At 42.7% G+C, this 14,956-nt stretch overlaps 1 protein-coding gene across 1 annotated transcript in view; it reads right to left on the minus strand.

Moving 5' to 3' along the window:
- WDR36 (WD repeat domain 36) overlaps positions 1–12,599 on the minus strand; it is a 32,699-nt gene extending 20,100 nt beyond the window's left edge. The window contains exons 1-11 of the mRNA XM_064736155.1: positions 12,407–12,599; positions 11,127–11,154; positions 8,219–8,319; positions 7,613–7,730; positions 6,597–6,729; positions 5,696–5,750; positions 5,029–5,161; positions 3,904–4,079; positions 3,290–3,410; positions 1,849–1,914; positions 820–903 (exon numbers count right to left, since the gene is read on the minus strand). Of these exons, the coding sequence (XP_064592225.1) occupies positions 820–903; positions 1,849–1,914; positions 3,290–3,410; positions 3,904–4,079; positions 5,029–5,161; positions 5,696–5,750; positions 6,597–6,729; positions 7,613–7,730; positions 8,219–8,319; positions 11,127–11,154; positions 12,407–12,553 (1,162 nt within the window). The 5' untranslated portion in view covers positions 12,554–12,599. The remainder of the gene's footprint in view (positions 1–819; positions 904–1,848; positions 1,915–3,289; positions 3,411–3,903; positions 4,080–5,028; positions 5,162–5,695; positions 5,751–6,596; positions 6,730–7,612; positions 7,731–8,218; positions 8,320–11,126; positions 11,155–12,406) is intronic.
- Between the last annotated feature and the right edge of the window lie 2,357 nt (positions 12,600–14,956).

The following is a 14,956-nucleotide window of genomic DNA, read 5'->3' on the forward strand; positions in this document are numbered from 1 at the left end:
ATACAAACTGGTTCACTTAATGGAACAAAAAGAACAATGTATTTAAATAAGTGGAAGCTTTAAATCTTCAAATACAGGCAGCTCTAATAAGAATTTTAAAATTAATTCATTTCAAATATAAATCTTAAAAATTTACACACATATTTGCAACAAGAGTGTACAGGCAGTGAATACCACATAAGTCAAATGGCTCCACAAAATTGTAAATCCAGATCTTTCAACATAGGAAACAATAAAACATCCTCAGAAGAGAGAATATCTACACTTCTGACAAAAGAGATTTCAAGTCTGAAGAGGAGGTCATTAATTCAAAGAAGCACATTTTGATGAAGCAAATATAATTGTAATTCTGCCTAAAGAAGTTAGAATCATTATTTGCATACTGAATTACAAATTAACTGACCACTTGAAATTCAGCTTTAAAAAATTACTCAAATAAGTGTACTGAGGACTCAAAATCAACTGTAAGCATAACTAAGACTTCCTCAGCTGACAAAGATCATCCTCCACCTAGCTACTGGTTCTGCAACCTGAAATAATATGTATATCTGTAGATTTTGGTTCCCATGCAGGAGATTTTCAAGCCAAGAGCCAGATAAGGATGTTTTAACATAAAATGCTCTTTTGAGATATTGGAACAGTTTACCAAGTCAAACGCAATTTTTAACTGTCACTCAGTAGCTCATGAAAGACCACAGAATAATCTAAATATAGCATGTGCTTCCAAAACAATAGTGTTCTGAGGGTTAAAAACTGAAATTAATACATGAAGATAACATATTCACATTTAATTTGTAACCCATATCAAAGACCACTCACCTGAAGCAAAGGCTGTAATTGGTGGAAGTGCCATCGTATCCAGCTTAAGGCCTTTCTTTTTTGATTTCTTTTTATTAATTGAACCTTAAAAATAGAAATCAAAGGACAGTCTCATTGTCAGAACTGAGAGTAATGGTTTAAAAGGGACCGTTAACAAAATGCAAAGCTCCTTTTAAATTTAGAAACATTTGACTTTAATAAACACAACCCTGTTCCCTAGGTTTTTAAAGCTAAGAACACTAATAGTTTGTGTTAAAATTCATGCAACGCTAAGCAAATCACCAGACTTCTACATTCACAGCTGTGAATTCACTACTCAATCTACTTGTTCCAGGATCTTGTGCTGAAATCCTGAGGCAAAGGTTCCCACATCACAGCTGAAAATGTGGTCCTATAGACATGACTATATAAAGCAACAAACAGCACCCAGACCTTTCAGTAACCAAAGAACACTGAATTTCAAATTAATGCCCAAATTCATTTTTATGCATCTTTTTAAACACGTCCAAATACATATCTAACAACATGGACAGATAATTAAAACTAAGAATTATTTGAATCTTTCTGATCCTTTCTCTCCCACATGAAAGTGTTCCTTTACCATGGCATGATGTGCAAGTGGTGCTTCAGTCAAACTGTACACTGAATCAAAAGGACTCAAGCCAAGAAATGAGAACTGGCTAATAATTTAGTCAATTGAACAGAATGGAAACAGGGTAAAAAGCTGCAATTACATATGCTGAAGTGGGAGCTGGTGCAGCCAGCTGACATTAAAATGTCATACAAAAATCATGCACAGTGTTTCCCACAGTGAAGTAACATACACGGCCAGGATCAGAAATCTCTTTTTTAAAGAATAATCAAATACGACAGCACACTTATTGCAGGAAGGACTGAGTCTGCAGAATAAGGTGAGGTGATTAGGCTTTATAGAACAGCTAAAATGAAAATAAGGCCTGACTAACATTTACATATATGCTTTTCTGGCCTTCTTTTTACCTGTGTTTGTACTTTGACTGAGATACTTACCACGTCCTAAACTTTTATTGAACTTTTCATGCACAGTTGAAAAAGATTGCAATGTTCCATCTTGACCTAAGAAAGTATTAGCAAAGAGCAGTGAAGGGCAAAAATCAACTTTACATACAAGCTATTTAAGCAAGAAAAGTAAAAAGTAAGCAATAAGCAACTTCAAACACTGTAATAAGGTATTCACTAGAAATTCTGGTCCAAGAATAAATACAGATACACTCTAAGTGGCAGAACTAATGGAACCTAATTTTCTGTGGCCTACATGCCATTCCTACAACTCTGCCCTACACATTATCAGAATGACCCCTCTTCACAGACATCTTTTCTATGTTCAGTTCGTCTGACTCTGTAATGCTCGTGACATTAATGAAATTTTATGAAGTTAATTTGAGGAGATGCCTTTTCTAAGGAAACCAGTAGCCCATGAAAGGCAACCCTAACTCACTTCTGCTGCACAAAGTCTGATCATTGTTTTAGAAAGGAGGGCAGTGTCAGTCTCTCCGCACTGCAGATACATCAGATCTCAAAGGTCAAGTCCCTTTTCATTGTAAAGGTTGTGTTTGTGCCCTCACCACTGAAAAAGCAAATGTGAAGATTTGTTAAGCAATACTTAAGATTGAGATTGTGGTTTGTCTGGTGTGAGCTGAAATACAGACAATAAGTCACTAGCTGGATGACTCGCAAGAGATTTTAGTACAGGTAGTGTAATGCTTTCAAAAGTAGGCCATACAGACAATTAATTTCTTAACAGTAATTAGAGACCAGATGACGAGTCTCTATTATCTCATCACTTAAGTGGTCTACGGTAAAACACCAGCACTTCCCTCGCCTAGGGGGTCTTTTAAAATATGCTAGTTTCTAAGGAAGGGTAGTCACTTATGCAATTTTATACTCTTAGATTAATATCTCAGTAAAAATCAACCCTGAAAATATATATTACAGATACAAGTATGCTGCAATATATTACAAAGACAGTGCAAGCCACAAAGCTTGATCAAACTAGAGGAAAAAGTAGTTACTAAATGCATTACACTGCTTATTTTTCCCCTGCCACAACCAAATTTTTTGAGTTGATTACAGGCTTCATTCTGACCAGCTAATACCTTCTCAGAAAATAACAAAACCATTTTTATTCATCAAATATATAAATATGGATGAAAAGAGTAGCTCCTTTGCTATTCTCCTTTCAAGTACTTTTCAGCTTGCTGATGTGCTACTCTAGGGAAACACTACTTTCCTACTAGAGTAGGAAAACTCTAGTGAAACACTTTGTTACAGTAATAAATTATGCTGTTTATGTTAGCCACTTACTAGGTTTCATAAACACATACAACACTTGAAATATAATCCAGTGTATTAACAAAACAAAGACACTTAGCTCTGCACGTTTTCTTTATCACATCAAGAAAGCAGACTGAAGAAGAATGGAAACTCATACCTGCACTAAGAATCTGCTCTCCGTTTTGTCCATGATATCTGATTTTTGTTGGCGGTGCACTATGTCCCATTCGGCTTCTCAGTACACGACCTGTACCACCCGGCCCATCAAAAATCCAAACCTGCACCCCAAAATAAGCAGAAAAAACCAGGCTGACAAACACTGCCTTGCCAATAACTGTACGTCTTGTCAGCAGAATACGTTTCTCTGGGAGCTGGTGCAGCCAACTTCACACACTGGCTTTCAGCTTTAACCCTCAAACTTTGCAAGCTTCCATCACATCACCTTATTTGTTTCCTGCTGTTCATTCTGCCCTTCCACCAAAGCCTAGTGGCATCAGAGGACATGCAGCATAAGGGACTTTTATCAGCAGGAACTGCTTATGATCCAAAACATTATCAAAATGGATCAAGATTTAAAAGCATACTGGGATATAAAGTGTGGTTCTGGAAATGTGGATCCAAAGCTTTGTTCTTCAAGGGTACTACAAAGCAGTAAATGAAGCAATGACAACATAGCAGCAAATCTTTAAACTACAGTGCACTACAGTCCAACTCAGACCAGCAACTTGAGTTTTGTTGTATTGGTTTCAGAGAGCAGAGATTGTAACTCACCCGTAGAGCATTATCAGCACCATTAGTAATAAGAAGTGGCTCTCCAGGGACAAATGTCATGCCAGCTATTGCTGTGGAATGGGCATCTTGCATCTGACACATCAGTCTCTTCTCTTCTAGATCCCACAAAGCAATGTGTCCAACTGGGCTTCCAGCTGCCATTACTGGGTGTCCATCTGCTCAAAAAAAAGAAAAAAAAACGAAGTTCAAAAAGTTTGTTTATTGACATTCAGCTCATCCCTAATGTCTTGTCACATCTTAAATCTGATGCTAGGCAAATCTATAATCACAAGGAAAAAGAAATCCCAAGTTGATGCTAGAAATAATATAGGTTTTAACAGAAATATTGTAGTATGTCTATCAGAAAAGAAACAAAACCCACTGATCAAAAAAATATTACTTTTTCATATCAGAGAACAATAAAATCTCTAAATCCAGCAATCAGAGCTAGAGATTTTGCTTGAAAACACAATAGGTATTGACACAAAAAGGCTCTCTTTCTACTTCTCACAAATCTTTCCACAATTTTCTCCTGTATCATTCCTCCTCAACAGGGTCTGCACTCAATCTATATTCTGTTAAGATTCACAAGATGATTCAAATGAAAGATTAGATTCAGTATCAACAGCTCTGCAGGCAGGATCAACATTAGAGTAACTAGCTCTAATAATTAGGACATGTTTGTTAGACAAGAAAAAGCTGTGAATACAAGTCAAGATTCCCCAGTAACATCCATTCAGTATTCACCCAACTATTAACATTCTAACATTTGGAGGGGGAAAGACACTGCTGAGCAGTAGGTATGGACACTAAGGCAGGATGTACTGATTACAATACCTCTGACAACTGTGTACTGTATCAGCTCTTGGCACACTGTCAACAAACTTTTCTTTTCAAGTATACTGTATATCACTTTCTGTGCAATAAAAACACAAGAAAATGCTATAAAACACCTAGCATGACAAAAATGCATGATCTCACCTTTTCTAGACTACCTTCAGCCTTTGAAAACTGAAACTCTCAGCACAAATTTGATTCTGAAATGTTTTATCACTAACTGTTTTCCTCCATTTCTTTAGTCTTAATGCTTTCATACATATTTTCACTAAAAACACTAGGACTTACCTGTACGAAAAGATATTGCTGTGATGGGACCCCAGTCCTGTTGAAATTTCATCAGAGTTTCATCAAACTTAATATTATGTACAATGATATGACCAGATACAAGGCCGACAGCAACAACATCCACTGCTGGAGCCTGCAAGAAATGAAAAAATTCTGTTTCCAGAAGCTGGGACTACTGTGAAAAACAGAGCTTTTGTGAGTTTTATCCTAGGCAACTCTGACCATTTCCACCAGCTGTCATCAATGCTACTGGTAAGTTTTAACTTACTTTTGTATCTAAAAAAAATTATAGCAAATACATTACAAAATCTTTTACTGAATCAACAAAATCTACACTTCATCAAACTCCAAAGCAAAACAAATTTGGCAAAAAACTACCAGCGTCATGAAGCTTCATGATACACCTGCATCTTGAAATCTCTGTGACTTCATGACATCATTCAGTGAAGACTATAGATATGATGAAGACAAAACAGGTAAGATGCCAAATAAAACAGAACTAGGAATAGAGAAGGAAGAGATAATAAACCTTCAGTCCAGAGAGGGTTACTATAATTACCTGGGAGAATACATGCCATCTTTACTGATGTAATTTTAAACAACAATATTTTGCCTGCTGTTCTCGACCAATTACATGTGAAAATAAAAGATAACGAAAAATACTAACTTGTTCAAGTGTTGTGACTGCAAAGCCCCATCCTGGAAACGAGTACAAGAGTTTGCTGTGAAAAAAACCATAAAAAAACCCATCAATCAACCCTTGGGGATTTTCTGTGACACAGTGATTGCTTTATATGTACTGATACAGAAAGCCTGTGATACTAAGAAGTAAGGTTAAAAATAAAACTTATGGCTAAATTTTATTGAAAAGGCAGTGTTGTGTATTAATACCAGAACAATGAAATAACTATATGCCATGAACACATAAAAAAATGAAATATCTGTGATATCATGGCAAGCTGACTTAGGAGAATGAAACACTGATTTATGCAAGTTGACATAACACGTGTTTGCAGCATGAACATTAACTTGCAATGAAGCTCACTGTACCTGTAACTTCCATGATTTAGAAAAGCAGCTGCTCATGGTAGGAATGAAACACTGACATTATGGGTGATGATCTACTGGGACACGCTCAGAGACAACTGCATGCCTATGCATCTCTTACCTGAATCTAAGCTCAAATGCTAGTAATTACCTCTACTCTACCTGCCAGCACTTCCTTGGACCCACAACAACCAAAAAAATCAAGCTTGGAAGATGGGAGGCAGGAGGTCTGAACATGTTTTTACTATTATTTCAAAAGCTTTCATGTGAAAGCTATGTGATTCCAAGAAATTAAAAAAAAATAAATTCCTGAACAACCCCTGACATTTTGCAAGGAGATAACTCTTACAACACATAACCTGAAAGGCATCAGCATTCAGGGAGCAGCAGCATTCCTTGGAAACATACCAACTGAAAACCTGTGCCAGAAGTCAGTAAAAGATTCCACACTTAACAGTATCATTTGTCGCCTACCAAACTACTTGGAGCATTACGCACAGCCAAAGTATCAGGAATCTTACTTGGATCTTATATTCCATAGCTGCAAGGTTCCTTGTTCACTCCCAAGGAGAATTTTATTGAGATAGGTGCTGGGGTGCAGAAGTGCAGAAACTGCAAAAGTGGCTTTATCAAAATCTATCTGAAGATATTCTTCTGCAAAAACAGCAAGAAACAGTGTTAGTGCGGCTACCCCTACAAATCTGCAGGCTTGTACTCCCTTTGCAAATGTAAAAGGAGGATAGATGTTTAACTCTTCAAATCTGTAACTGGCTTTTCTTACAGGATTAGCTAATGTGTAACAGAAAAGGCTAAACACCTTTACAATGTAAACATCTGTTTGCTTGAAGGTGTATTTTTTCCCTGTAAGTCTATCCAGTACAACAATACCGGCAATACCATATCTTTATCTGATTTATATCTTTCTGAGGGATTCTTGCTCCTGCCTGAGCAAAACACCTCATCTGATTAGAATGCCTGTTTGTTATAGCAACTCCAAACGTCTAAACCTGGTTACAAACACTTTCAACAACCAGCACGCAGAGAATAACACTGGTCACACCAATGAATGCTTTCTAAAGAAACATGTTTGGGGCCCTGAAGCACAATTTCACAAAGCACTTGAAAATGGCATGAGAAGATGCTGACACATACGAAAAGATTATTCATTAGCATTTAGTCACACCCAGTCTGTTAGATACCAAGGAATTACAAGAATTAGAAATAATGCCAAAGATGCTCTATCACAGCCTTTACAAGCAAATGGAACACTAAAATGTAATTTTCATATAATCATTCTCTCTTTTACATCTACACGGAATCTCACTGAGCCTCTGCACATGGCAGAGTATCCCTTAATGAAACATTACTGCAGGATTAGGACTTCAGATCAACTAAATAGCATGATCATGTAAGAATTTTCTTTTTTAAGGATAAATTGCTTCTGAATATGTGCATTTAAAAAAAAGCATTCTTCCTAAATTACCGAATGTCTAACAGTGCTATTCTATAAAGCAGCAAAAAAGATAAAATCTCTCACCTTCTGACTGTATATTCCAAACAATAAGAACATTATCAACATCCACAGAGATGACATGATCACCAAAAGGCTGTAGAAGGTGTATCTTTGCCTTGTGGCCTTCATAGGTATGAACCACCTATAATTTCAAAAGAGAAATGCTTCTAATAAGCTGTTAAAGTAGAATACCATGTTAACATAATACTTGAGGACAGCTAAAAGATGTCAGCAACAAGTTCAAATAAAATTCATGGAAAGGGCACACAACTTGAAATGCAACAGAGAAAATTGTATGTGATATTTAAAACTGTCTGAAAAAATATGCTAGCTAGGGATTTTTAATTATTTATTTTCAACTAATTTAGCTTATGTGAATTGATGATTTTTTCAATCTTTAAATAGCTACTTAATTATTCCAATTTATAAGTAAAACATAGTTCAGCATTATGGAATTTGCTCTTATGTTCCAGTTTAAGCTTTTAACTCCTTGTTTTACAGCTTATTTCCCTAAAACTGAAGGTACCAAACAGCTACAGAAATAGGCATTCAGAGAAAATTAACTGCCTTGATACCACAGACACTACACAACTGTTTTGTACTACTGAGTAATAAGTAAGTAACAGAAACCTCTTTGTTCCTGGCAAAAGCATGGAGAATATTGTCATATGAAGCAAATATCAGCATGCGATCTGCTGCCAAACATGTGATGTCCTCTGGCAAAGCGTTACCTGTTGATCAAACAAAAGAAAAGTTAAACAGGTTTCAGGTTCCTAGCAAGACAGAAACCTTGACAGTGTAATTCTTTGGCACAGTGACCCACAAAGAAAACCCTCTGTTCAAACATCATGTTGAATTTTAGAGAAATACACACATTTCATAAGCATGCAAATATTACTACAAAACATTACACCAGTAACAACATCATAAGTAAGATAAGACTGGAAGAACATAAGGCTGTTATTTTGAAAAGCACTTGAAAATAAATCAGTGAAATGTCTCTGTAAGTAAAGGTACACATTAGCTCTGTGAGGGCTGAAAAAACAGATGATAAATTAAAGTCTCAACATTAGCAATGCTTATTAGGTTAAGTTATTCTGCAGGCCTAGGAGTTAGTGACTCACTCCTGCACCTATCTCCTGATCACACAAAGAATTTAATGCGCTAAGAATACATCTCATTCCTTACCTCATGACTGGTTCAGAAAGAGTATCTAAAATCGGTATATTTACTTTACTAGCCCAAAAGGTAAAAGAATCAAAGTTCCAGACCACACTGAGAAGCTGCTGGTGTGGTCCCAAATAGTAGAAAAAAGGAAAACAAATTACTATAGGGAATAATACTCTCAATCCAAGGAAATATAAAAACGTAAATTACTAAGGTACTTTACACTTCTGCAGAGAAACACTAGGTCAAAAAACACTGTGGGAGTGCACCTATGAAACCAAAAAACTAGCATGGTCACACAGCAGCCTTTCCCACAAAGGTGCTCTGTACTGTGAATTGTTAGCAGGCACAAAGAAAACTGCACCCTCTGCTGTACTGCAGCACAGCTTCAGAAGGAGAACTAAAATGAGAACACAAAATAAGGTTGCACTCCATGAGTTTTCATTTGTTTGAACATATCTTCCCGCAGCACCCCTGAAGTGACTCAGGCTTACAACCAGGTTACAGACAACTGGCACTCCACAGGAGCTGCATGAAAGGCTGCTTAGGCCAAGACAGTTTTAGGCAGACCCAAGTTAAAAAGTTCAGAGCATCAACCACATAACATCTACAAACCAACAGCACATAAAAACATGGGAGGCACAGCATTCATTTTTTTCAATCACAATTTTGTATGTAAACATTTCAATTTCTCAAAAAGCTTAGATGACTACATCATGTAAGAAGATGTAGCCCACTGTAGAACAGAATATGCAATGTTTTTATCACTTTGCAAGATGAAAAAGTTAATTTGTTTACACCTTTAAAAGTGCATAGCTGAAATCTTAATCTAGTCCTGGTTTGTGATATTTTTTCTCAAATTTACAGATCATCTATTAATAGAAAATATTTTATATATGACATCTCTGTAAAAACTTTGTGGTACACAGAAGTAAAGTCCCTACTTTTCAAGACAGAGTGCATACTTCTGAATCGTGTAAGTGCCAAGTGAAAGGAAGCTTTGGAAATCAACTGGTTCAACATGCCACCAGCTCCTTACAAAATTTAGCTCCAGTACTACTGGGTTAGCTGCAGCTGTGCCCAGCTGAGTCTTGAACACCTCTGTGGAAGGAGTTCTCCTCAAGGTCTACACTGTACCACAGTTACCTCTTTGGGACATTTTTCCTACCCTCCACTGTGACCCTCTCAGGGTCTCAGCAGTCTGTGGGTGTTGCCCCTTGCTGCTCTGTCCACCACCATCAGCACAAATCCAGCCCCACCATCCTTCTGCCCTTCAGGCACCCTCTGGGTCACCCTGAATCTTGCCCTTCTTAGCACCAAGCAGACCCAGCTACTCCAATGCCTCTTTTCATACTGCTTGCTGTAGACACTCTCCTGCTCCTCAGCATGTCTCCTGCAGGAGGAAGGGAAGCTGTGCAAGGGACAGAACCACACTAACAGGGTGCTGCAGTCCAGCCACGGCCCCACTGGCGTGAGGTGCCGGGGGAGAAGAGATTTGCCTGATCTGCTGGATGCATTCCTGATGAGGTTTGACACCCAGCCTGCCTTACCCAGAGTTACCGTGTCTCTGGTGCTCACTCCGCCTGGCACCAGCACAGTTCCAGCTTCTCCCCAGCAGGATGCCATGGACCACTCAGCTCCCAGCTGCTCCATGCAGCAGGATTCTGCACTTGTCCTCGCCAGATTTGGCAAGGCTCCTGCTGGCCCAGGATTCATGTTTTGCAGCAGCTCCCTGGACCAAAACTTTGCCATTCTGGGTGTCAGCTCCTCCTCCTAGAACAGCATCCTCTGCAAGCTTATCCTAGGGGTGCACGCTGCCTCATCACCCTGGCTGCTGGGGATGGTGCTGAAGAATGTGGGCCCTGCTGCTGACACCCAGAGTGCTCTGCCACCAAAGGCCAAGTGAGTGTCAAGCCACCAATCCATATCCTCTGTATCCACTCCTAACACCCCCTGAAGACATTCACATCTATTTTCTTCATGTAATTATTTTTCTCCTATAAGAGTCTTCTAATAATCACAAAAACAACAAAAAAGGGATGTGAAATTAATTCAATAAGTTAATAATTGAGCTTTATTCACTGTGCAATCAATCCTTATGGCATAGAGGTGTTTTTGGAAGAACAAGATGGTAAGAACAGAAGGTTCAAAAGGTATGTCTCTAAGAAAACTAAATTTCAGTTTCAACAGTAGTCTTATTTCCAAACTGGTATTTTAGATTTCTGAGACTCCTTTTAATATATTGCAGTGTAAATATTAGCAAGTACAATTTATTTTCTTATTTTTTAGTTGAAAATGAAGTGCAGATGTTGGACATGTTTAAAAAAAAAACCAACAAAATAAGAGGAATTAACAATTTATGAATACTTACTCACAGCAACAATACCAAGCTTCTTCACCTGCAATGAAAATGTTAAAAATGCATTTTTAGTGATAGGTTGCAATGAATTTGGTATAAGCAAATTAAAAATTCTAGGAATTAACCTAGATCAGACAATGTATTCGATGCTTCATAAACCAGGAAGATTATTCATTGCAGTTTAGAACATGGTCTACTGAAAAACACACAGGCAGCAGGTCAAAAGGAATGGGACAATACATTTGCCAAAAGACAACTACTCATCAACAGTAAGTTGTGCTTCCTGATGTATTTTACCCTAATGCATAGCAAACTTAAGGACGTGTTTAGACATCCTGAGGAATTGAGGTACCATCATTTCCACATCATCTCTGCTTCTACCTTATTTTCACCACAACCACCCTGTATTCTAATTTTATCTCTGCTCATAGAGATTTTGCTTTAGTTGCAAACACCTAGCCATCTCTGCCAGCGATGATCACTACTCTATTCAAAGGCTGTGAAGAAGACTGACAGGAGTGAACGCAAAAAGGTGCCACAGAAGCAGAGGAAGATCCCTGATGTCTGTACTCAGGTGTTAGCTGTACTCAGCTCAGTTCTGTGCTGCACTGCATCCTACACAGTGAAAATGCTTTGGCTGAGCCCCGGGAAGTCACGGAGTCTCCCTCTTTTGAGGCATTCCAAACCCACCTAAACACCTTCCACTGTAACCTGCTCTAGGTGACCCATCCTTGGCAGGGGGTTTGGTCTGGGTGATCTCCAGAGGCCCCTTCCAACCTTCAGGGGTATAGGATTCCACACCGCAAAAAAAACGAGTCCGCACCACAGGCTTTCATCTTGCTGAGCTCAACTGTGCTGATCCGTTCTCATACAGGAGTTTTAACAGGATCTGAGGGCCCCCCGCCCCTAAAGCGTAACCCTCAAACGCTAAACCAGAGCGGGTTTGATTTATCTCCTGATAAAGGAAAAGCTTCAGTAGCTGGGCGCTCCCGACGAATGGGCCGTGCCACACCGGCGAGCGCTGCCCACATGGCTGAACGAGCTCATTCCCGGCCTGTCCAGCCGGCAGCCTCCCTCTTTCCCTCCCTCCCTCCCTCCCGGTCAGGCCGGCAGCAGAGGAGCGGCACCGGGGCGCCGCAGCCCCGCACACGCTCCCGCATCACGACGGCGAGGGCGGCGGAGGAGGGGAGGAAGAGTTGGACCTCTCTGCACGGCCCCAGCCTCCCCACGGCCGGTGGGAGCGGGAAGGAGGCCGGGAAAAAGGAGCGGGGACCGGGACGCCGCGTACTCACATTGTAGGTGTGCACGCTGCGCCCGACGGCCACGGCCACGTAGAACTCGCGGTGGCGGCCGTGGTAGCGCAGGATGTGCGGGACGTGCCCGCTGAAGCGGCCGAGCACCCGGAACGCGGCGAAGAGCCCCGCGCCCTCCCGCGCCATCGCTCCGCACGTGTCCCCGTCCGCGTCCGGGTCCGCATCCGCCCGCCCTCCCACAGGAAGCGCCCGCCCGCTTCCGCCGCCCCGCCCCGCCCCGCCGTGCGCCGCCGAAAGCGGCCCCGCTCCGCCCCGGCCCCGCTCCGCCCCGGCCCCGCGCCGCACGCCGCGCACGGGCGCGATGCCGCCAACTCTGCCGCAAACATTCCACGCAGCCGCGACTGCGCGGTGGTTTTCTGGTTTTTTTGGTTTTTTTTTCCTTTTATTCTTCATTTTTGTATCCCCTTTTAGTCTTCATTTCGTTATCCCCTTTGCCGTGGCAAAGCACCAGGTCCGGTTGCGGGCGGTCCCGCCGCAGAGGCGGCAGCGGGGCGCGAGGTGAGCCCACCTCCGATGGCGCATCCCTCGAGACACCCGCCTCGGGAGCCTCTGAACTTCCCGAGGTGTCTGTTTTGAGTTTTTGTGGTGGTGGTTTTGTATGTGGGTTGTTGTTTGTTTTTTTTTTATAATAAATTATGTATATTAAAAAAAAAAAAAAAAACAAAAACCAAAAACCAACCCTCAGGATGACTCCATTGCCATGACTGCACGGCGGACAATGCAAGTGAAGTCCAGCGGAGGACGCAAAATGCAAAGCCGCACCCTCCCTGGCCACCTATCCTAAGTTGTTGTAGCTTCTCCACACCGCCACCATCTCCCGGGCTTTGCTCTTGTCGCACGGGACCGGGCTTGGCGTCCCGGCGGCGCTCCCGGCGCTGTCTCCGGGGCTGCCCCGCCGCGCTGTCCCAGTACTGCCCTGCTGTGGCGCGTCGAAGCCGGGGCAGTGGCGCTTCAGGACGGACCAGGTGAGGCGCCACAGCTCCGGCCGCTCCCCGCATCCCCGCGCCCGCTCCAGAAGGCATTCCAGCAGCCGGCCCGCTCGCTCCGCCCGCCTCGAGTCCTGCGAGCAGACGGCCGGTCACGACCCTTAATTCCTTTTCCCTTCAGCGCCTCCCCACGCATCCCTGAAAAGAGGCTACCCATCCACCACTCCAAGGATATAATAAAGCACCTCATCCTTGCTTGCCCCCTTCTGCCCTCTTTCCCTTCTTTCCCTCTCCCTCACTTTCCTCCCCTCCTCTCTTTTCCTCCCCTCCTCTCCTTCTCCTTTTTCCCCTTAGCTTCCCCCATTCCCTCATACTCCTTTCTCCCTTTCTTGCCCCCCTCTTCCCTGTTTTGTTTTTTTTTTGGAAAGGGAATTCCACCTAGCCGCCGGGAAGGGAGCCCTCCAGGGCGAACCTCGGACAGCTGCTTGCCCGCCGGCTCGGAGGGCGCGTCCTCGCAGGTGTGAAAATCGAGTCGTAGCTCCTGGAAGGAAACAACAACAGAGGATGCTTGTTAAAGCCACGTCCCACGGGGGGGCCTTCCCCTGCTGCCAGCCTGTCTCGGGCCCCCCGTTATGGACATCTCTCCTGTCGGGTCGCCCCGTCCCGTCGCGGCCTCGCAGGGTGCGGGAGGCTGCGGGGTCGGGCGGCGGCCGTGCGGGGCGACCGCTGCGGGGCTGCGCTGGGCACCTCCGGGCTCTGATGTCCGAGCCAGCGGCAAGGCTACTGTCCCCGAAAAACACTGCCTGGTCTTTGAGCTAAGGGCCGGCTGCGCGTGTGAACCCTCCGCGTAGCTTCTAAACCACTTATCACCTTTGCAACCGGGACACCGTCTTCAGCGTCGGTGAAGCATTATACAAGCGATTTTCAGTCCTACGGGTCTGCAAGGCGCTGGGAAGGGGTCGGGTAGAGCTCTGGCAGCGGCCGCCCGGGCTCCTGCTCTCCGTCCCTGCCAGTCCCAGCTTCAGCGAAGCACATTTTAGGAAGGTCGCCGGAGGAGAGCCGGACATAACTTCAAGGTCCTGTTTCACAGGTACCAGTTTACTATACTAGCCAACTCCCGGCTTCCTAACCGAGATTTTCAGAAAATAGCTGCCAGTGGTCAAGGGTAAAAACGTGGAGGCAGTGCCGTCCCGACAGTTTCCCTCCGATGCCACCAGAGAAAGCACCAACCTCTTGTGTAAAGGTTTTGGCTGCATCCAAAACGTTTAGTAGATCCTCTTGTATCTTGCCGTGGTTACAGAGGCTGAAATTGTAGGTGGACCCCCGCGGTAAGAAGGCGATCTGAAGAAAGATGATCGAGCCACAAAGGACTGTGTAAGAAAAAGCCAAAGGTTAATTATCCTGCACCACTACGTGACCCGACAAGGCACGAAAGACAGCTGGAGAGAGGGATGCCCGTGCTTCAGAAGCACTAGAGAAACTGGTTGGTTACCGTTGAGATTATCCATGATGTCTTTACACGTTGTTTTTCTCCTCCCGGGCTTCAGCTCGTTGCTGGCTTCATATATGTACCTGTACGCCTACGGAAATAAAGGTTTCCAAT

Source organism: Zonotrichia leucophrys, chromosome Z (assembly GCF_028769735.1).
Source record: "Zonotrichia leucophrys gambelii isolate GWCS_2022_RI chromosome Z, RI_Zleu_2.0, whole genome shotgun sequence".
Taxonomy (NCBI): Eukaryota; Metazoa; Chordata; class Aves; order Passeriformes; family Passerellidae; genus Zonotrichia; species Zonotrichia leucophrys.